At 35.4% G+C, this 25,171-nt stretch overlaps 1 protein-coding gene and 1 long non-coding RNA gene across 6 annotated transcripts in view; one reads left to right on the top strand and one right to left on the bottom strand.

The window, feature by feature from the left end:
- The window catches only part of LOC136856626 (lactosylceramide 4-alpha-galactosyltransferase-like), a 37,702-nt gene extending 28,501 nt beyond the window's left edge, over positions 1-9,201 (bottom strand). The window contains 1 exon segment of the mRNA XM_067134573.1: positions 8,847-9,201. Coding sequence (XP_066990674.1) covers positions 8,847-8,942 — 96 coding nt within the window. The 5' untranslated portion in view covers positions 8,943-9,201.
- The window catches only part of LOC136856627 (uncharacterized), a 133,899-nt gene that overhangs the window by 33,313 nt on the left and 75,415 nt on the right, over positions 1-25,171 (top strand). The window lies entirely within an intron of this gene.

Below are 25,171 nucleotides of genomic sequence, written 5' to 3'. Positions count from 1 at the left end.
TCAAAACACAAAAATAATAAAAAATGGGAGCTTTCGACCGTTTGCGCGATGGTCCTCTTCAGCCAACTGCCCCGTAGGGGTTAGTGCCCTCAGTGTACCTCACGCGGTGCACTGTAGGCATTAGTTAATGTTCTTTGCAACGTCCCTTCGGCCCCTAGCTGCAACCCCTTTCAATCCTTTTACTGTACCTCCGATCATATTCTCTTTCTACCCCCTCCTTACGATTGCTCTGAATTTCCATTTCAGCGCTGAGAGACTTCATAGGTCCCAGCGCTTGGTCTTTGGCCTAAATTCTATATTCCAGTCCTTTCAGCCAACTGGATAAAAATATATGTATTCCTGAAAAGATAAAAATGCCTCATAGATAATGTTATCCGCTTCCTAAAAACATGCAACACCCTTCTTTTAACTTTATCTTCTTAAGAAAGACAAATGTTTTCATCCAGTTGGCTGGAGAGCTCTCATTTTTAATCATGTTTGCACTCTGAAAAATACAGCTTTCACCCATTTGCATAATTGTTGCTTTTCATTCATTTCATTGCGTAAAAATGTATGTCCCTTGACGACAGAAGCGAACATCATGTTACCTTTAACCCCTAATCAAGTTGTGTATCCGCGTGATAAATATATGCATAATTCATAAGGGAATTTAATATCTGCCGTAAAAAGAATGGAAGCGAGTGCGTAGTTTAATTCAGGTAAAGCAAATACCTCTGAAACGTAGTTTCGTTTCAAATAAACAAGACCCGGGTTTTATTTTGGTCATAGATTGTAATTGGAAGAGGTATATATATATATATATATATATATATATATATATATATATATATATATATATATATATATATATATATATATATATATGTGTGTGTGTGTGTGTGTGTGTGTGTGTGTGTATGTGTGTGTGTGTATGGCAACTTGAGGATAAAAAAATAGCCATTAAAACATGAAGAAACCAAAATAACCTTAGATATTAATTGAAACCTATTTTGCGCTTGCGAGTTATAAGTGAAAGGAGACAGACAGCAATCTCACTTTCTATTAAAAAGCAGGATGAGAGAAAGGTGCTGCTGAATAGGGGAAAGGAAAGACAGGTGCTTTCCAGAGAGAGAGAGAGAGAGAGAGAGAGAGAGAGAGAGAGAGAGAGAGAGAGAGAGAGACAGATATGAGCACTGCTAAATGATAGCACTCTTCCAGCAGACAGAGAATGCAATTTTTCTTCAAAGTAGAGGGCAGTTATTTTGAAATATTTTTTTTATTGACTTTCCACATCATTGCAAATTCATCAGTTACCGATAGACTCTTACGAAATAAGGAATTAGCTTCAGTGTATCCCCGGCAGATGGCATTCTTAATTTATTTATGTATTGAATGTAAAAAGCCTGTATAGAAACTGATATTGTTAAGAGTAGCAGTGAAAAATTCTTTAATGTTTCCTGAAACTGGCTATTGCTATTTTTAGCGCGCTTGCAACCGCTGTTGCTATTCGTAGCGATTTAATGATGCTGAAATAATGCTAAAAAATGATACCATTGCTAAATAGTTAAACGTGACGAGTGAAAGAGGAAAGATGGTATATCGTGTATTACCAGATAAGATAATAATCATCTTTCCCGTTGGGGTGGGGGGGGCGGTGGCTAATGCCGTTAGCCCACCTTCTCACGTTTCGGTGCACTGCAGGCATTACTTAAGGTTCATTTTGCACGTCGCTTGATTGTTCTAACCTCACTTGTGATAATGCACAAACTTTATAAATCCGGCAAGAATACCTGTTTTTACCATGAAATGTAAAAAGTAAATGTTTATATATATAATATATATATATATAGCCTATATATACAATATATATATGAATACCTGTTTTTACCATGAACTTTATATATATATATATATATATATATATATATATATATATATATATATATATATATATATATATATATATATATATATATATATATATATATATATATATATTAAATTTCTGACTCAGATCAGGGTCGAACCTAGTCTTGAAACAAGGGCGCTGCCAACTAAGCCACACAAGTTATAAAAGAAGTTGGAACCAAAGTACCTCCGAACCTAAGGTTTCCCAACAGAGCAAAACATGCTGGTATGCGAGGCAGGTAAAGCCTACTCAGGTTACAACTTCTTTTGTGACTTGTGTGACCTAGTTGGCAGCGGCCTTGCCTTTCAGTTGAAAGACCTGGGTTCGATCCTGATGTGAGTCAGAAATTTATTTCTGTTACAGTGTGATTGTGTATTGATTATTTCTCTCTCTCTCTCTCTTCTCTCTCTCTCTGACTATATATGTATATAAATATATGTATATGTATGTATGTTTATATATATATATATATATATATATATATATATATATATATATATATATATATATATATATATAACACCATACGTATGCATGCACTAAACTATTCTATAACCTCAAGAATTCAGCCACAAAAATGTTGGCCCCCTCCCGTCCAGAAAAAGTGCGAGCACTTGCGCACCCACAGCGCCACACAACAAAGAACATGCAAAAGAAAACCGCTCTGCATCTGCATTGCAGATTGGATCATTTAAGCCCGAAAAGGATTATGCCCCTGTTTGTATTTCATTAGAGCCGGGCAGGTTTCAAAGAGACTCCGATTTGCTCCCATAGCAAACAAAATTACCTTCCTCTTTACGGATAATTTTTCGAGCTTTTATGCCCCGTCCCTCTTCTAATCATTCCCGGAATGTGTGAGAGAGAGAGAGAGAGAGAGAGAGAGAGAGAGAGAGAGAGAGAGAGAGAGAGAGAGAGAGAGAGAGAGAGAGAGGGTACAATAACGAGAGTATTTTCGGGAGAACGTCAGCAAGACAGTTTTGTAATTTACATTCAATGAAGAGCTGAGTGAAAATACAGGGGTTCCGATTAAATGAATATTTATCAGACCCATTTTATAGTGAAAATGGAAATAGTGTATTTTTCTGTAATTAATGTTGATATATGTCGTCTCAGTATGAAGGATTTGCTGTCAAAAGATATAAAATTTTTAACCAAAGTTTGCACATGACGAATGTAGTGAAACAAGACTTTTTTTGGTATTTTAAGAAATATGCATAGGGTCAACCGAAATTTTAGTGAGTAACGCATAACTGTCATCGTTAAAGAATAAAACCGTTTTTTGTTATCATATTATGAGATGAGAAGCTTAGTAATAGATATCAACAGATTTATTGAAAGATTTATAGCTAGCAAAAGTTCAATAAATGAGAATAGGTCTTATAATTCTTGCCACTTTGTTATTTCACAAATATGAACTGGACAAGGACATTGGATTAACTTATTAACTTATTTGACAAGTTTTTTTTATGTTACAGTTCTTTGGTTTTAACTTATGAACAAGTTAGTCAAGACACTATAAACTGTTTTAGACAAAAAATGAAAATCATGACTTCTCTGAGGCCACAAAAAATACAAAAAGGTGGTGATGATTTTTTTTTATTAATTTTTTTTTTTATTTTTTGGCCATTTAGGGTCAGATATTTGAATACATTTCCTCATTACTCATCAGGTCTACGATCCTTTGAAATATCTATCTTCTCATTACGTTAGACTTTAGGCAAGAGTCCCCGTAGCGGCGTAGTACCGTCAGTATACCTCACGGGGTGCACTGTAGGCATTACTTAGGTTCTTTGCCGCGTCCCTACGACCCCTAGCTGCAAACGCTTTCGTTCCTTTTGCTGAACTCGGATCATATTCTCTTTCACTGTCAATTTCCCTTTCAGCGCCGAATGACCTCGTAGGTCCCACCGCTTGGCCTACGGCCTAAATTTCATATTCCAGTCCCAATTTAGGCAAAGGTTTCGTGTGCGGGCCAAAGCACGTGACGTCCTTTTCGTAAATTCGACTCGAAAGGAACCAGACCCTTTTCCGCGATGTCCGCGAAACTTCTCGCAAATGGATTAGAGGAAAGTTTCTTTCGAAGGAGGAATATTCGGGTCCCTAAACTCTGCATATCTGGCAAAAAGTTTGGTCCAAGTCTCGCGAGGTCTGAGCAAAACTCCGCGGGGTTTATCACCAAGTATCGTATCACGAGAGTTTGACTCTCATGAAGAGAAATAAAGAAGACGACTTTGAATATACAAAATTATTTGCCCCATTAGTCTTTATCCGAATTCTGGTTCGCAGCTGAAATATAAGAATATATTTCAGTACATGACTAAACAGATAAATGAATTCATTCCTCACGAAAGATAAGCATAGATTTCAGTGCATCACGAAACAGATAAATAAATCTATTCGCCGCGGAAAATAAGCATCTATTTCAGTGCATAACAAAACAGATAAATAGATTTATTAGCCAGGAAAAATAAGCACGTATTTCAGTGCATAAATAAAGGGACAAATAAATTTATTCGCCATGGAAAATAAGCATATATTTCAGTGCATAAATAAACTGATAAATGAAACTATTCGCCAAGGAAAATAAGAATACACTTCATCTCACAAGTAAACCGTTAATAGAATTATTCGCCACGAAAAATGAGAATATATTTCAGTGCATAAGTGAGCAGATGAATTTATTCGCCACGAAAAATCAGCATAGATTTCAGTTCATGAATAAACAGACAAATAAATTTATTTTCCATATAGTTTACGTCAAACACGCAGGCCAAAATAAGTTCAGGATGAAACGCAAACAGAAATATCAACGCCATGTTATTACGAACTTGTCAGATACTAATAACCAAAACATTTTCTCCATCGCATCTATATTAAGCGCAACACATCCGTTGACCATAACAGTTGTTTTTACAAAACCCCACCAATATATCATCTAAAAACGGCAGGCTTATCGAATTTCAAAATATGTAATTTACCAGATGAAAGGAAATTAATCTTTCGTGATGCTTTGTAGCTTTTTTTTTTTTTTTGAGGGCTCATCCGTTTCACGTGGGTTCTTTTTTCATAAAGACTTGTGTTTTGCGTTGGCAATTAACTTTTTCACCATTGTGATGAACTCCCACAGCTTTCCCATGACTAGGAATGGTAGTTGAATCAGCATGGGAGCGGAAACCCATAAAAAAATGAATAGGGATGATGATAGATTGCAGGAAATTAATGGTCAGTCTCTCATGGGCTAAATAAAATCGAAATGATTTGATGATACGGACTTTATTATTATTATTATTATTATTATTATTATTATTATTATTATTATTATTTGAAAGAGAAACCCACAAGATTCTTGTGTATAACTTGTTTGCTGGTAAATATTTACATATTACTTTGATCTCGAGCACTTTCAGGTCCTAACTGTGACTACCTCATCTCTTGAAAAAGGGTCATAGTTAGGACCTGAAAGTGCTCGAGATCAAAGTAATATGTAAATATTTACCAGTAAACAAGTTATACACAGGAATCTTGTGGGTTTCTCTTTCCATCTTCAGAAGAAAACTGAAAGAAGTTTTTGTTTGGATTATTATTATTATTCAGAAGATGAACCTCATTCATATGGAACAAGCTCACTGGGGCCATTGACTTGAAATTAAAGCTTACAAAGAATATAACGTAAACTAAACATTCAATGTTTTTAACTAAATAGTATATTGGCATTGATGTTATTTTTATCTTATATTTTATAGCTAACTTCTCACAGAAAACATCAAGATGCAAATCCTGACAACGGTTCTTAAAACACAAAAATTTAAACCAAGAAAGATTGATGAGACTGGTATTTGTCAACCCACGTTTCGGGAAAAGGTGTTCACTACTAAGCCAGGCTAAGGGAATCAGTTGCCTTTTATAATCTCTGTCTTTTATCTAGCAACTTCAGCTTTATTATGTTCATGCCAGCATTCCATAATCTAAAAAAAAAATAATTGATTTTGTTACCTTAGTAATCTTGCAAGGTGGAGAGGCGAGGATGCACAGGCATCCAAGGTCAGTGTTAAAAAAACTGACATACGACTTTCAGTATTTCAGAAACAAAACCAATTTTGGGGCAAGAGCTTGACTAAGGATGCTAGGTCACACAACACAACTAGAACACACACAGAGAGAGAGAGAGAGAGAGAGAGAGAGAGAGAGAGAGAGAGAGACCGGAAGGCAAGGAACAGCTTACAAAGAAAGGATGCATTAACGACAAACATACAAAGGTATTGAGAAGTCTCATTCAAGACTATATTGAAAGTCTTTAGACATGAAAAGACACCAAAAATTCTTATGGGAATCGTACCAGAAGTCATACTGAAATTCCCATGGGATATTCACCCTGCGGAATTCACACTAGCTGCCTTTTAGAAAACTGTGTGACTCCAAGTTTTATACAGAAAGAGAATTCAGTTACAAGTTCATGGACTTTACTTTAGTGGTAGGCATATAAAAATGTCTTCAAATGTTAGATATAATGCAAAGCATGATGGAAAATTCATACCTAACTACTTATGAAAAGAAGGAAAGTCATTATACTTAGGCACGTTATCTAAAAGGCTTAGTTAAGACAGGTACACTTGATGAAAATGAACAGGTGGACTAGAGGACAATTAACAAGTAGATTTTGACGATAATTAAAAGGTAGACGTGGACGACAATTAACAGGTAGACTTGGATGATAATTGACAGGCAGACTTGGACGATAATTGAGATGGACGATAATTAACAGGTAGACGTGGACGATAATTGACAGGCAGACTTGGACGATAATTGAAAGGTAGACGTGGACGATAATTAACAGGTAGACTTGAATGGTAACTGACAGGCAGACTTGGACGATAATTGACAGATAGACTTGGAGGACAATTGACAGGTAGATTTCTTGTGGTATGGTTACCTTTAACTATGTACACTGGAACATCTATTTTCGACAGAAAGCGTCACAGATCGCTCCCCGTTCCCTTTTGAACATTCTTACACAAAGAAGCACGACAAAAACCTAATGGATGCTTTGAACCAAATTTGACTCCCTTTCCCCACGGGGAAAACTCGTCATTGTGTTTCTAATGTAAAAATGCTAATAAGAACCTTTACGTTATCAAAAGCAGTATCGTTCAGTGCAAGTTCTTCCACAAAGGAGTGAATAGTAATTTGTTCAACGGAAAGATTTTTAATAGTCAGCGATGGTAATTGCGGGTCATTTATTCGTCAAGATGAATTTCACTGTAAATAAAAATACTAACAATTAGGGAGAAAGCGATAATGGTTATTGAGATAATAATGGTAATGTTAATTGTCTGTATGTATGTTGTTGCAGTTAAAATTGTAAGGGCTCTCGTATCTTTCACGGAATTGTATTTTTTTTAAAGAAAGGAACATTCATGGCATGGTTCATGCAATAGCAGTTCCACTAAAATGTTACCGAGGAAAATAGAATATATGAAACAAGACCTCTTTGGCTGGTAAGATACTTGAAGCTAAAAAATGGTTTTGATTATAATCTATGTCAGTTAGTAACGCGTTACCTGGGCTGTTATCTGCCTCGTTCAATAAAAAAACTCAAAGTATTAAGCCAATTTTATAAGAATATTGTTTCCGTGCGACTCGGCGTGGTTTCTTGAATGTGGACATCAGATAATACTGATGAGTATGTTTCAGTACACTAAATGACTTCATTATTTACATTCTAATTTTGCTTTTATTTGTTTACTCTTTCTCTGCTTTTTATTTAAACTTTTGTATAGCTTTTAGTTGTTTGCTTGAATTTCCTTGCGAGAAATTATAAAAATATATTATTTCACTTTTCACTGCAAAGGTACTATGCTTTCAAAACAGACTCACCTGGGTTGCTCACCTGGTCATCATTAACTTTCCCCATGCTTGTTTGCCCAGGTCAAAGTTCACATTCTTACATTTATGTGAGTTTTGTGACCTCGAGGGTACAACCTACTGTTAGTTTTTCACCTTATTGACCTTCATTGCCAAAAGTCCAACATAAAAAGATGTTTTTTTTTTATGCAAGCCGACTGAAAAATGCTAAAACGTAAAACATCGAATTGAATATATTTACCGTAAAAATATATTGGATATGTTTACCGAGTGATGTAATACAAACAAAAAACTTGGATTTTTGTTTATCTCTTCTGCAAGCCGACTGAAAAATGCTCAAACGTAAAACATCGAATTGAACATTTTTACTGTAAAAATATATTGAATATGTTTACCGACGGATGTAATATTTTCTGCAAGATGTCACCAATTATTAATATTTATTCATTCGCTGGCGGTGTTTTCTTTTCGTTATGATTTTCTTGCCAATGCGAATATTTCATGTGTGTTGAATTAACAGTACGATTTTTACCCCCGTTTTAATTGGTTCTCATTTTTGTTCAGTTCGTGTTCTGGGTTTTTAACTTGGGTGTTTTCAGCTTTGCTGTAGGTAAGGGAAGAGTAGAGAGAGAGAGAGAGAGAGAGAGAGAGAGAGGAATATAGAAGGATCGTTATATATATATATATATATATATATATATATATATATATATATATATATATATATATATATATATATATATATATATATATAGAGAGAGAGAGAGAGAGAGAGAGAGAGAGAGAGAGAGAGAGAGAGAGAGAGAGAGAGAGAGAGAGAAAGAAAAGAGCACATTTATAATAAACGAGAACGCCTTCATAACTTTTGTAAGGAAAGTCAGTGAATACATAAAATGTGAATGACATTATGTACCACATCATTTCCCGTCATGCATACTTGATACCGACTCGACCATGGGAGGGAGGAAAGTAAATAACATTCTAAAAACTGTAAAACCTTTGATAAAATCCACCTGCGAATATTGACATAAAGTCTTGGGGGGGAGGAAAAAAGAATTAAGATCTGAATATCCAGAAAATCAACGAGCAACCTTACCATACGAGAGGGTTGCAGAAACAGGAACCAGAGTGTCAGACTTCCCGTAACAAGGGTTGCAAGAAGGATTAGTATCCCGCGAGCCAGTTTCCTCATCGTGAAATATTCACTAACGAAATGAAGAGCGTATAGTGCAGTGAGATATGTTACAAACCCCGCAACGAGGGATTGGCACAATCCTCACAATATTTCACGCATTAGTGACGCGAGCAGTAGAACTATTCCGATATATCTCATTGTAGAAGAGGGTAAAATTCACTATCACTCTGTGAAATCCTGGACACTATACTGCAATAAAACATCACAGCCAAGACTGAACCTCCTACACCAGGAAATAGTATGGTGAGGGGCTAACACTATCGTTATCGGTTCTTGTCTGAACGGGAGGGTCGGAGATTAGATAAGCTGATTTCTCCTCACAATGAACAGAGAAAACAACGAGTAGAGAATAGCAAAAAGAGCTATTTATAAATTTAGTGCTTTGGGGTGACATTTCTACTGATGGAAAGTTTTTTCTTTTTTTTTTTGTCAGCGTTTTGATTCAGTTGCTTTTTTTGTAATTTCGAGAAGAAAAGCTTACTCAAAAACTTACGAAAGTAACCGTAGAGTTAAATATCGCCTGTTCGTATGCTGATACATCCGCGTAGAACTTTCAGAACTTTAATGTATGAATGGCAGATACTTTTGTTTTCTGATTTGCCCAGCGATGTTTGGCAGGTAAGGATATACTAGTCATGTAAAGAATTATGGGGTTGAACTTTTCTCTGAGGACGATTATACATATATACGTACATTACTGTATATATATATATACATAATGATACATACATGTATATATGTATGTATGTGTGCGTGTGTGTGCATGCATATAAGTTTATGTATGTATGCATGTATGTGTACATGACAAAATGTAATCAAGCCATTCTAGCATTTGACTATATACATTAGTGTTTTGTTCCTAAAATTCTCTTCTAATTCCGTTCCCCAATTCCTAATCTTGAAAATAAAAATAAAAGACAACTTAGCCTTAACAAAATAGTTGCTTCCTCAAATAAATTTCTCACGCATAATTCTAAATCAGTTTAAAGAGAGGTAAAATAATCGTATAGTTTTATCACTCCACGCCTAAAACAGTTTTTTTTTTTGTCAGCCCTCTGACTATTTCCGCGAATGCTTATCGGTAAATACTCGAGCCGACTTATCTTTTAGTTGCCAGTACAAGAACCATATTACGATATGTAGTTCATTCTCAACTAGGTCCATTTCATAAAAAAAAAATAATCCAGGAGTGACCAGACAAAAGTTTCCCTGAAGTTATTCCGGTAAGTGTCAATCAGTCACAAACAATATTCCCGGCCATTTATACAATGCCCCTTTCATACTTAGCACGTTCCGTTTGCGTTACAATCCATTAGTAGGTTAAACTCATTTCTACACTATTGTATTTATAAAATTATATACACAGAAACGGCCCTCGTCATACGCTCTATGTATCTGCGAAACATTGTGTAAATGAGCGCATTAGTGTATTACCAGCAGCGATAAATAACAGTAAAAATCAATTATGGATCCAGTCGATGGCCGAGAAGTTAGTGTGATTGCGTATTCGATGCAACTCTGTTATTTTCATGTAAATTCACTGGTTAGAGCGAACAAACACTTGCTCTGTTACTTGTTCCCTGTAGGGAAATTGAGAGTAAAAAGTTTTCAAAGGTGTAACAGGAGGAAACCTCGCACTTGCATCATGAAACAATTTTTAGGAGATGGTGGAAAGTAAGATGGAAGGAAGAGAACATGAACGGAGGTACAGAAATAGGAATGAAAGGGGTTGCAGCTAGGAGCCGAAGGGACGCTGCACCGAACCTTAATTAAAGCCTACGGTGCACCGCGTGAGGTGCACTGACGGCACTACCTCCTCTACGAGGCCTGTAGTTTTTTTTAACCTGGTCCTACGCTTTGGAGAGCAGAATTTGAAGCTTCCTTTCCGACTTACAAAAGTATCCTTGGAGATCAGAAAACTGCTTTTCAGAGATTTTTAGGTCAAGTGTCTCGAGGTGATGCTTTTAGTTTTGATTTTCGTTTTCCAAAGTATTTGAAGCTCTTGATTCATAATCAGCCAAATGCCGTGACTTCTCTCAAAGATTAAAATGAAGTCAGTATTTGATGGCATAATTCTTCCCCTCTTGCTTTGACTACTGTGCTTTTGCATGTGTGAGTTTTACCTTGTGGCATCGATTTTAAATTAGTGTCAAAAGTTTTAAGGTTATTATAGGTTAATAGTTTAAAATGTTTAAGGTTATTATTGGGGGAAAAGTTTAAAAAAAAAGAGAGAGAGAGATTTTAAATCAGTGTCAGAAGTTTTAAGGTTATCACAAGTAAATAGTTTAGAGAGAGAGAGAGAATTTTAAATTAGTGTCAAAAGTTTTAAGGTTATTATAGGTAAATAGTTTAGAGAGAGAGAGAGAGAGATTTTAAATTAGTGTCAAAAGTTTAAAGGTTATTATAGGTAAGTAGTTTAGAGAGAGAGAGAGAGAGAGAGAGAGAGAGAGAGAGAGAGAGAGAGAGAGAGAGAGAGAGAGAAATTTTTCAATAGTGTGAAAAGTTTTACGGTTATTATTGGAGAGAGAGAGAGAGAGAGAGAGAGAGAGAGAGAGAGAGAGAGAGAGAGAGAGAGAGAGAGAAAGAGAGAGAGAGAGAGAGAAAGAGAGAAGAGAGAGAAAAAAATTTTTAAGTAGTGTGAAAGTTTTACGGTTATTATTGGTAGAGAGAGAGAGAGAGAGAGAGAGAGAGAGAGAGAAAAATTTTTTTTTAAGTAGTGTGAAAGTTTTACGGTTATTATTGGAGAGAGAGAGAGAGAGAGAGAGAGAGAGAGAGAGAGAGAGAATGAAAAAGTTGCCTGAATTTCTCAAAAAAAAAAAAAAAAAACAGACGCACGTATTTCTAAAGAACGCCGCAAAAGAGGCTGAGTAAAGCACACCTCGCGTCTGAATACGAGAGGAAGAATATTCTAGAAGCCAGGCCGCTGGTTAACCCTTGCCGTCACCGTGACAGAGTTAATTTGCGTAAAATGGACCCTTTTTCACTGCGACGCCCCAGATCACGAGGTCAAAGACCAGTAAAACTCGGCGGAAAATGAAACTACGCAGTAACAAAGTAGAGATGTGAATTCTTTCTTCCTTCTTACTTTCCACCCCCTCCTAACAGTTTCATATGGCAACTGCGAGGTTTTCCTTCTGTTACGCCTTTCAAACCTTTTACTTTCAATTTTCCTTTCAGCGCTGAATGACCTCATAGGTCCCCAACGCTTGGCTTTCGGCCTAAATTGTATATTCTCTCCCTATCTCGTTCATTCTACAAGCCACGGGAACACCTAGAAGCCTTCTGAAAGCCAATTTGAACGAAAACATCTCTTTTTTGGTTGAAAAATAACGACAGCTGAACTCTTATGTGAGTACGTGCGTACATTTTGGCGGGCGCATGCGCGAGTAAGACACGCGATATCTGCAACAGTAATCATCTTGCATTATTGAGAAGCGTATGAATTTGACGGCGCGCCTTTAAAGAAGGATAGATTTTACCCGAACACTATCATAGATATTAAAGGTCCTGGTCTTCTGACAATGTCTGGTGAGTGCAAATGGTCTGGAATGTGTTTATAAACGGTATACGATTCTCCATAGACCTCAAGACACGAATATAAATTTCGATACAGATTCTGACAATTACTGTGTTCTTTTCATAAATAGAAATCAAGCATAGCAAATAGCACGCACGTAATTATGTATATTAAAATTTGTAATATCTGTCTGGGGTAATTTGGTGGTGTTTAAACAGAATAATGCATCATCAGTTAGAATTTGTTTTAGCTGAAACGAGTTTGATTCCCAAAATTTGGAGAAAATCAAACGATTAGTTTTTGATGGCGGTGCTGTTTATCGACAATCAAGGAAAATCCAACCTCCTTAGGGTGACAGTGCCGTCAGTGCACCTCATGCGGTGCACTGTAGGCATTACTTAAGGTTCTTTACAGCGACCCTTCGGCTCCTAGCTGCAACCTCGTTCATTCCTTTTACTGTACCGCCGGTCATATTCTCTTTCTTCCATCTTACTTTCCTCAGGTCTCTCCTAACAATTGATTCATAGTGCAACCGCCAGGTTTTCCTCTTGTTACACCTTTCAAACCTTTTCACTGTCGATTTCCGTTTGAGCGCTGAATGACCTCTTAGGTCCAAGCTCTTGGCCTTTGGCCTGAATTCTACATTCTAAGGAAAATCCAACAGGATTTCGTAATCCCAAGCAAAGTGAACATTTCCGTTGGGAGTAGTCGGGACTTTGTAATCTTTTCAGTGTACAAAATTTTCTAGCTTCGCGACCTCAAGTTTAATAAAAATGACCAAACAAGAAAGGCCTCTGTTATTAGATAAGACAGCATGAGAAATAAATCGGAAGATTCTTATAATGGATCACAATTACTCCCGAACCTTCTTGTATAACGATGCTGATGCGAGATCAATACGACTCAGGAAGTGAAGCCGGTGACTATACCCTGGAAATTCAGTAGTAAACTGTTTTCTCAAGCCAGTTAAAACCAGTCCACCTCCGGCACTTAAAGGGAATGGGCCGTGCAACCCATCAGGCGGAACGAGGCGGAAGTAAGGAGTCCTGAAGAGTCCTAAAAAGGAGCATCAAATGTTTATTTCAAACGGTTTATTTCGATATTTGATCACTGGCTTCTCCGTGCCATGAATTTTCGCGCGGTCGTAAATTTAACGAGTACTGTTTGCGAGATAAAATGTTTGCGTTGCGCTCTCAGATCGTTACTGATGGCGCATGCCCACATACGAAGGTGCGTCCGCAGTACATTAAACATGTCCCAAACACACGTCGGCAACTTATCGGGTACATGTCACAGACAGATTGAAAACAAGTCGGCGACCGTAAGTGGAGAACGAAGCCTTGGGAAATATAGATAATCGCACCAAGCTCTGGTTAGAACCGCCAATAAGTCGTAGACGCGTATTCAACATATCTGTGACGTGTGTGGGATATGTTACCGACATGTTTATGACAAGTTATGCAGTGCGGATGCATTTTAATACACACACAAACACACGCTTACACATACACATACAAGAATACTCTCTTTTTCTTGAGTGCAACCAGACACTGCTGCTCATTCAAAGGTGGGTCAACTGGTAGGAGGGAGGTTAGGAACAATCTCCGGAACTACCAAAAGCGAGTTAAGCACTGCACCATTTAGCTACAGTGCCCGTTACTGTGTGAAGGGGCTTTAGTGCCAGCTGGGAGTCAGAGATTTGGGTATGGGGTGGCACCTTCATCCCTGTTGACTTGATTAGAAACCGAAGGTTCTGTGGTGAATATACTGTATATATATATATATATATATACATATATATATATATATATTATATATATATATATATATATATATATATATATATATATATATATATATATATATATATATATATATATATATATAGCAATAAAAGGAAACAGGAGAAAAATTATAAACACCCAGAATACGGTCACTCTGAATAAATGCTTTACGATATGAAGTTATAAAAAAAAAAAAAGAGCGCCAGATGTTTGCATTTGAAGACTGCGAAGCACAATAACCTCTCGGCTGAAAGAGATATATAACGAAAATTTGGTTCACTTTACGGCGGGTCGTAAACGGAAGTTTCTCTCGCTCCCGACACTATAATCGAGTATAGTTATTCGATGATTTGGGTTTGTGGTGTTTCTCACTTTGCAGAGTTGGATGCTGTTCGTATAAGGTTTGTGAGGTGTGATGTGTGTAGGCTATATACATACACACACGCATATATATATATGTGTGTGTGTGTGTATGTATTTATGTATATTTTATACTCCCACACACACGCACACACAAATCTATATATATATATATATATATATATATATATATATATATATACTCGTGTATATATATATATATATATATACACTGTATATGTATATGTAATGTAATGTATATATGCGGACATATAATGTACATATATACATATGCACACATATATATTCATACACATATATATATGTGTGCGTGTGTTTGTCCGTGTGCGTGCGTGTTTGTGCGTGAGCACGCGCACTAAAAAACCGCATCAAAGTCAAGTTCAGAGAGGTTTAGAATATTTATAGCTGCCAGGGTTAAATGAAGAAGCCATATTAGTGTAAAAACTTTAATGAATAACTCGGGCAGAAGCTTTGATTATCACAGGGAGTTCAATGAAAGTCTTCCACGAAAATATAAATATATATCAATAAAAGACTTAGCCAGGGGAAACTCGTCGGCGTGATTAGCCAGGGCAACTCGTGGGCGTGATTAGCAGAGGTAACTCGTGGGCGTGAAGTGGGTGAAATGTAATTGAAAAACGCAGTGACAGGAAATAATTCGTATCAAGATTATATACAGACCTGGATTCGTATGCCCCGTAGGAGGGTAGTCCCGTCAGTGCACCTCTTGCCGTGCACTGCAGGCATTACTTAAGCTTCTTTGCAACGTCCCTTCGGCCCCCTAGCTGCGAACCCTTTCATTCCTTTTACTGTACTTCCTTTCAAATTCTCTTTCTTCCATTTTACTTTCCACCCTCTCCTAACAGTTGTTTCATAGTGCAGCTTTAAAACCTTTCTACTATCAATTTACCTTTCAGGGTTGAATGACCTCCTAGGTCCCAGGCTTGGCCTTCGGCCATAATTCTATGATTTCGCATGATATAAGAAAGGTACTCGAAATTTAGTAACTTAGAATGCAGGACAGCCATTATTGATTGTAACCCACAAGAATAAACTAATTGGTAGAATACTGCTCAAATAATGAATAACATCTTTGATAATAAATAAATATAAGCAAGTAATTGAGCACGATGGAAGTTGAGGATAATCAAAAGAATCACTGTCAAAAGAAAGCAGTTAACTGTCATTAATCAGTTTAAGAAACAGGTTGTTTTTAAAGGAGAAATGTAAAACCGGTGATTGGTTGATGAAGACTTGTTCAGAACAAGATTGTGATCTGTTGCAACATGGAAGACATTTTGTCATACCTGGACAATTATGAAGATTCTAACTAATGATTAAAGCCACTGAACAGTTATGTTGAAATGATTTTATATAAATAATGAATATGATACTCATTATCTTTTCGACAGCGATGCAAATGGATGACAATTTTTCTAACATTACGGAAATATATATATATATATATATATATATATATATATATATATATATATATATATATATATATATATATATATATATATATATATATATATATATATATATATATATATATATATATATATATATATATATATATATATATATATATATATATATATATATATATATATATATATATATATATGTATGGAAGACAGTGTTATGATTTGATTATGCAGGTAGCCGAGCTTTTCATCACATATATTGAACTATTTTTCTTAGACAATTTTTGTAAAAGCTGCCAATTAACTTTCACCCTTGACATGCACATCTAATTATCAAGGCCTTTTTCTTGATTTAAACCCAGACATCCCTCCCTTCCAGGCCTTGTATTTAAATCTTTTTAACTAATTACAATCGTAACCCGAAAACTTCAACACCCTTATTACATGTTTTCTTACAATGTAAAATCCAATACTCCTTTGGCAAAAAAAAAAAAAATCAGAAAAGTTTGTTGTCAAAATCTATTCCATTATTCGCCATAACCATTCTCATAACACAGCTGGGTTGTAAAAGCAGTAAGCCACAGCTTATTGGCAGTAGAGGGCAGTTCCGCCCCACTTCTGAAACTCGTTGTATAAGCGAGAATGCAAATCGGGGGTTACGTAATAAGAAGGCCTCAAGGATAAAGCAAAAAGACACTGTTAGCCGAAGAACGCCATACTCGTAAAAGAGAGAGAGAGAGAGAGAGAGAGAGAGAGAGAGAGAGAGAGAGAGAGAGAGAGATAATTTTATGTCTTCTATTTTCCCTTCCTTGATAATATCCTTGAGTTCATTACAGGACGTGTATTTAGTGGGGGTAAATAAGGCATTATGGGAAGTAAAGAATCGTGCCATGAAATCAAGGATTGATTTCGGTGTATACGAATCCGGAATCAGCCCCATTCCGCGTGCTGAAACAGGCATTGTGGGGAATAAAGAATCGTACCACGAAATCAAGAATTTATTTCGGTTTGTACGAATCCGAAATCACCTATATCCCGTTTGCTAAAAAAGACATTGCGGGGAGTAAAGAATCGTGCCATGAAATCAAGAATTGATTTCGCTGTTTACGAATCAGAAATCAGCAGAAATCAACAGTATTCCGTTTGCTGAAGAAGACATTGTGGGGAGTAAAGAATCCTACAACGAAATCAAAAATTGATTTCGGTGTTTATGAATCAGAAATCACCAGAAATCAACAGTATTCCGTTTGCTGAAGAAGACATTGTGGGGAGTAAAGAATCCTACAACGAAATCAAAAATTGATTTCGGTGTCTATAAATCAGAAATCAGCAGAAATCAGCTGTATTTCGTTTGCTGAAGAAGACATTGTGGGGGAGTAAAGAATCGTACCATGAAATCAAGAGCTGATATCAGTTTGTAAGAAACTGAAATCAGCTTTATTCCGTGTGCTGAAGAGGGCATCGTGGAGAACACCGAACCGTCATGAAATCAAGAATTGATTCCGGTGTATACGAATCAGAAACCAGGATACCCTTGACTCGCATAATCTCTCAGAAATCACTCCTGCCTTTCATCCGAAGTCTCATCAGATGCGAGAATGGGAATCATGGCGACAGAACGAGCCTCATTTGAAGCATGATTGGGAGAAGGGACGGAAAGCGATCGAACGCTGTATTCGTAGTAGGAATAAGGGTCATTTGCCAAACTTCTAAAACCTTCCTGATGATAACTTTGGATGTATCGTAAAATGTAAATTAACTTTTTTAATTCATATTTTTTTTTGCATCTCTGCTTTGGTAAACGTCCTACGTAGGAGGTAGCGCCTGCTGTGCACTTGACCTGGTGCACTGTAGGCAATACTAAGCGAGCGTTTGCAGCGTCCTTACGGCCCATAGCTGCAGCCACAGTTTAGCCTTTTATTTTACCTCTATTTCCACTTCATTTCTTCAGTCTTGCTGTCCAGCCTCTCTAACTATTGCTTCTTAGTGCAAGTGTGGGGGTTGTCTTCCAGTTCCATCTTTAGAACCTTATACTTCTTCTCCTTTAATTTCTAGATCACTTTATTTCGCTGTCCAACCACTCTAACTCCCTCTTTTCACATCTTGAGAGCCTTGTACTTCATCTCCTTTATTTTCTGGATCTCTTTACCTCGCTGTCCAACCCCTCTAAATCCCTTTTTTCACTGCCCCAGGCGGTGAATGGCCGGAAGTGCCCCAGTGCTAGGCCTGGCAGCCTAAATTTCACAAACCAACCAATCAGTACTTCGGTAAGCTAACTATTAGTAAAGTTAGGTTATCGGCAGAGAACTCTAATCTTCTCCCATTGTGTCAGTTTAGAAACTTGATCCCACCTGTCGTCATAGTTTCGTTTCGCTCTGTGGAATTCACAATATAATTCCACAGAGGCAGCAGATTCCTCAGGGACCCCCTCCCCACCCCCACCCCCCAGCGCCGTTACCTGTGTTGATAATTTACTCACATTTTTATCTACTTATTTATTAATTTGTTCATTTATTTTTTTCTTTTCTAATAGCCGATCTCTTCTTTCTTTATTTCCTGTTATCTTCTGTTACGTCTTTCAGATGACCATCACATTCTTTGGAAGCTTGAATTTCAAGTAGGTGGCCCTCGCGGGCTTGTTCCATATGAATAGGGTTCATCTGCTGAACAACAACAACAATAATAATAATAATAATAATAATAATAATAATAATAATAATAATAATAATAATAATAATAATAAAATTAACTGTATCTTCAGGAATGTTTAGAGAACGAGAATCAAAAATGGAGAAAAAGATAGATAGATAAATATGTTAAAACAGAGAGAGGGAGAGAGAGAAATAGAAAACTCGAGACAAACACTTTGAAAGAGCACCAAATAAAAAAAAAAAAAAAACGAATACAACAGCTATTCAAAACATCAACTATTGTAATCTTGAGTCGTGTCGATTTCACATCGCCAGAATTTGCCGTGTACTTTATTTTCGCGAGGAAATAATATTGGAGAACAGACTTTCGTTAACTGATGCGATTGAGGAGAGATATCCACAAAGTTTTGCGGTCATATAGAAGGGGAAAGTTCAAACAAATCTCATTCTGAAAATGTTTAGTCGATGGACATTTTACCGAATACACACACACACACACACACACACACACACACACACATATATATATATATATATATATATATATATATATATATATATATATATATATATATATATATATATACATACATGCTGTGTCATTGAAAGTTTTCCCTTCTCAGTGGTGTATAAAAAACGAATGAATAAAGATGCTACGAAAATTATTTAGGTATCTAAATGTATGTGTGTGTGTATATATATATATATATATATATATATATATATATATATATATATATATACATATGCATATGCATGTATATATGTATATATAAATATATATATACATATATAAATATATATATGTATATACATATACATATATATATATATATATATATATATATATATATATATATATATATATATATATATATATATATATATATATATATATATATACATTTACAATAAGTGAGATACATAATACTGAATTCATCATTCCTCATTTCTGACAAACGCTTAACGATGGAAGTTAATCAAACTTATGTACAGGAAATGAAAACGAAATGTTTATTGTGCAAATATATTTTGGAATTTTAATTTCATAGGAGTATTTTTCTGCATCCTACGCATTCTCTCACTCGCCAACATACATAAATACAATACATTTCAGCGGGAAACAACTGTTTTGCATAATATGAATTTTTGGGGGAGTGAAATGTACGTTCTATTAAAGGGAAATTTTGCTTGCGTTAACTTTATAGGGGCAATTTTGTTGATGCAAGTTTTAAATAACTGGCGAATGGACTTTACGTTGGACTTTAGTGAAAGTGCATATATATATATATATATATATATATATATATATATATATATATATATATATATATATATCGGCTGTATATATATTTTTACATATAGTACATATATATATATATGTATATATATATATATATATATATATATATATATATATGCATGCATGTATGTATGTATTTATATATGTATATATTTGTGTGTATAAAAGACCAGAAATAATTCATATATATATATATATATATATATATATATTTATATATATATTATATAGATTCCCATATATTTACGTAGGAGTTACTTGCTACTTGCATGATTAGAAGTTATCTTTATTCTCTTAACCTGGTTTTAAAAGCTTTGTTCTACTTTCGTCATTTCTATAAATTCCTTCTTGATCTAAATATTGACATTTTTGGAAGTTTGTGTCATTCAAGAGCGAGTAATATATGCCAAAATTATCAATACATTCGCAGAATTGTTGCTGAGACTGGAAATAGGAGAGTATATATTCATAGAATGATAACTACAGATAAAAGACTAAAAGGTTTGGTTGGTTAAAGGAAAAAGACACTACCTATCTGTGTATCACTTAAAATTCATCATCAAATATTCCTTTTTAGTTTTCTGTAAAAGAGAACTATTGTGCCGCTTTGTCTGTCCGTCCGCACTTGATTCTGTCCGCACTTTTTCTGTCTGCAGTTTTCTGTCCGCTCTCAGATCTTAAAAACTGCTGAGGCTAGAGGGCTGCAAATTGGTATGTTGGTCATCCACCCTCCAATCATCAAACATACCAATTTGCAGCCCTCTAGCCCCCCAGGAGTTTTTACTTTATTTAAAGTTAAATTTAGCCATAATCGTGCTTCTGGCAACGATTTAGGATGGTTGAAGATTCATGGGGCGCGGCTCATACGGCATTATACCGAGACCACCGAAAGATAGATCTATTTTCGGTGGCCTTGATTATACGCTGCAGCAGCTGTACAGAAAACTCGATTCGGCGCATTTTTTACTGTTTTTATTCCGTCCCACTCGACATTGTTATTGCTGACTTTGCCTAACAAGTCGCTGCGTGAAACATGAAAAATAAAAGTCACGCAGAACCAGTATTTCCATTTGACTGAATCCTTCATTTCTCTTGTGCTTTATTTATTTTTCATTTTCAGAAAATTTGTGAGAATAATTTTGGATTCGTATTTCCATCAAGTGTCAACAAAGGGAGGCGTGGAAAATCACCATAGGAATTGGAGAATGAAATGTGAAATTAAAAAACTGTTAACATCAAGTTTTGCTTTTCTCCATGATTCTTTTTACGAAGTGAAAAACAAATAATGAGGAGAGGAAACTAATACTTAGTTTATCGATATTCATGAATTTCACGTTTATGAATGTTAATAAGAGTATTTTTAGATAAATATTTTAAGTCTGAACACCATGAGAACTGCAGTCTTCTTTCCTAACTTATAAAAGTATTTATTTCCTCACAAAAAAATCTATTTGATTAATACATTCAGCTATTTGTTTTGTGTATTACACCAGAGCAAATAATATGCACTAATGTATTCGATACATTCTTAATCATACGTGTACAGTGTAGACTTTTTAGCGAGATCAACTCCGGAAAAAGCCCTCTACACAACGTAAACAAATGCGAAAGCCCTCTAGCGAGAATAACTCGAACTAGGGCAGTTTCAGTTTAACAAGTGATTGAGTGTACTCGTGAGCATGGCCACTGTTCCTCACTGCTTTAGAGTTAAGCACATTTACAGATATTTCTTGTCCCTAGTGGGGTGTTGCCTGGGGATGTCATCTAAAAAAATACGAGTGGGATAGTTCTTAATATAATTAGGATATGGTTAAACAATGCTACTGATACAGCATTATGAAAGCTTCCCATAACAGTGGAACGTGTCATTAAATGATTACCGTAACAGGGAAAAGAAAGCAATTGCTGTAAATGAAATAGGAGAGTTATTATGAGTCCCTGAATCTGAAATCGCAAGAAAGTGGTACAGTGTGCGTTAGATGAATAATAAAAGAATTAAATAAAAATAAAACTGGCCAGGGGGTAGCTGACGTGATGAATAGTTCGTGGAAATCCTTTGATTAGATGCACTAGACTGCAAGAAACCATCTGTATAAACGAGGTCAGTAAAACTGTAGTTTTAAATCGTATACATTTGAATTGTCCGTATCCTACATACGACAAAAAACATTAACTTGTGACTTACAGCCCCCTCCCCCCCTGTCAGCATACTCGAATGTTTGAGGAGAAAATTAATATCGAATGGTCACTTACTTTAATTAAGATATATATTTAGAAACGACAACGCCTAAGTGTTTATATATTTATATAATATATATATATATATATTCATATATGATATATGTATATATATATATATATATATATATATATATATATATATATATATATTCATATATGAATATGAAATTTCGTCCCACAATTTCGTTTGATGACAAATTCACTACACCCGGGGAGTAACTTACAAACAAGGGGAATTGGTAACTATAAGTGATAAGTGCTTCATCAAGCACTTATCACTTATAATTCCCCCTGGGTGTAAGTCACTCCTGAGATATAGTGAATTTGATATTAAACGAAATTTCTGGCTTAATATTTGTGAATTATATATATATATATATATATATATATATATATATATATATATATATATATATATATATATTATATTATATATATATATAAAAGATCTGTACTAGATTAGACATATTCAAGAATTGTTTGTTTAAATACACCACAAATAATTCTGATACCTGTCTGAATGTCTTATCAAATACACTAGAACACACAGACGGCAGAACAATCTCGCTAGATTTAATCTATCACTACTCTATGTGAGCTCTAGATAAAACCAGGTTTTTTGTAGTGTACAAACACTTTTAGAGTAGGCGCGCTAGAGAAAGCTAGGGCTTGCTAGATTTTTTACTTTGCAGTGCTCGCTTAGCATAAGAGTTTTTGATGAATATGGTAGAAGTTTGAGAGTTTGAAGTCGTAGACTAACTGAAATGAAGAAGAATAATTTTCAATAAGAGAAGGAAAAAGAAATAACCGACTATCTCTATCTATCTATCTATCTATCTATCTATCTATCTCTATCTATCTATCTATCTATCTATCTATCGCTCAGTTTATCTAACAAGCTCATAATTCGATTCCTTCTCCCTGTACAACCATCACTGTTTTTCCTTTATCAAAAGACTTAAAAATTAAAGAAATGACCGTATCATAAAACTTAAAATTACCCATATGACTAATTAGACTTTAGAAAAGAAATGTGGAATGCACTGTACATTTGATTCCGTACGAGTTTCTGATTAGGGCTACGGGAGAGCTCATTCTGCAACGAAAAAATTTGTTAAAAAAGAAAGCTTTGAAAAGAAAGTTTTTTTCGAAAGCACTGCATTAAAGGTAGGACGAGAAAGAGCGCGGATAATTGAGAGGTTGAGATTTTGCTGCTTTATCGAGATTCTTGTTACAGGATTTAAAAGCAAGTCCCATCAGAGGTGGAGTTTCCATATGTGAATGTTTTGCTTTTGAAAATTTATCTTGTTCTAACTCACTTCCGCACTTTTCTATCTGTTAGGGACTGCTTAAGATATTTTAGAGTCATTGGTAATCTTAACAGTAATTTATCCGAAAGGGTGTATAAATATGTATATACATACATAAATAGATACACACACACACACACACATATATATATATATATATATATATATATATATATATATATATATATATATTTAGTATATTTATAGTACATACACACATATATATATATGTGTGTGTGTGCTCACTATAACAGAGTCTAATATATTTTTTTTTTTATAATAATTTCCCACTCATGAATAATTATAAAAATAATATTGTATGTGTAAGGTAAGCTTAATAGGGAAAGAAATTAGAAGCATAATTTCACATTGTATAGGATTAGTGATTTCATTTAGATCAAATGGTGTTCATTTAATTTTATAGGACACTAGCGTATCAGTTTCATTACCACATTAATAAATACAGCTCAAGGAATCAAAGGAATCACTGAAAATGATCTTGATTCACAGTTGATAAAAACAATGATCACCGATTTTGCAATTGGCGATATAATGTGCAGAATGAGGCCTGCTTTTGTTTGTATTTAATTATTCAAAATTTTGATGTTTACATCAAACTAACTAACATCGCCAGTTTGTAATGTGGTGCAGAATTATCTGATTATTTGTCACAGTTCACTGTTTGTGGACCGAGGACCAAAAACCATCTTGTATAATTAAAACCAGACACGCGGAGATTTACTATCGTATCTCTTCAGTGATTATTAATTTGCGTTATTGAATCAGGATATTAATTTCGGTTTTCAGACGGAATCTAATAAGAGAAGTTTTGTACTTCTAGAGTCTCACGTCAACACCTGATTGAATTTCTCGGTAAATCTTGTTTGTGCGATCTCTCTCTCTCTCTCTCTCTCTCTCTCTCTCTCTCTCTCTCTCTCTCTCTCTCTCTCTGCTCCTACGGTTTCTCCTTTTGTTCAATGAGCGTTATTTTAAGATGTATAATAAAATCACTGTTCTGAGGTCGCTTCGTGAATCGTTGGCAGAAATCATAATCACTCCACGCGGTGTGCTGCAAGCATTACTCAAGGTTCTTTGCGGCGTCCCTTCGGCCCCTAGCTGCAGCCCCTTTCATTCCTTTTGCTGTAGCTCTGTTGATATTTCTCTTTCTTCCATGTTACTTTCCACCCCCTTCTTACAATTGTTTCATAGTGCAACTGCAAGGTTTTCCTCTTGTTACACCTTTAAAACCTTTTTATTTCAGTTTCCCTTTCAGCGTTGAATGACCCCATAGGTTCCAGCGATTGACCTTTGGCATAATTCTATATTCCAGTCGAATGCATAGTATTATTGTCCTTTGACACCTGAATGACTTTCTGAGGAAATCTGCTTTTTATGAGTGTTCTTTATATACTGTAAAGAGCTGAAATAAATGGGGCTGAATCACTATTCCCGCAGCGTTGGGAAACTTCTTTTGTGCCCTGTTAGATCCTGGTGTATTTTAGGATCTGGGAAGCCAATAAAATATCCTTCAAATTGTTCCATGTTTACGGTCAGTCTTCTTACGGAAATCCTGGAGAATTCGCTCTTTTTGATAAGACTAATAAAAGCA

The sequence above is a fragment of the Macrobrachium rosenbergii genome, chromosome 36 (genome assembly GCF_040412425.1).
Source record: "Macrobrachium rosenbergii isolate ZJJX-2024 chromosome 36, ASM4041242v1, whole genome shotgun sequence".
Classification (NCBI taxonomy): Eukaryota; Metazoa; Arthropoda; class Malacostraca; order Decapoda; family Palaemonidae; genus Macrobrachium; species Macrobrachium rosenbergii.
This window is presented reverse-complemented; position numbering and strand designations above follow the sequence as displayed.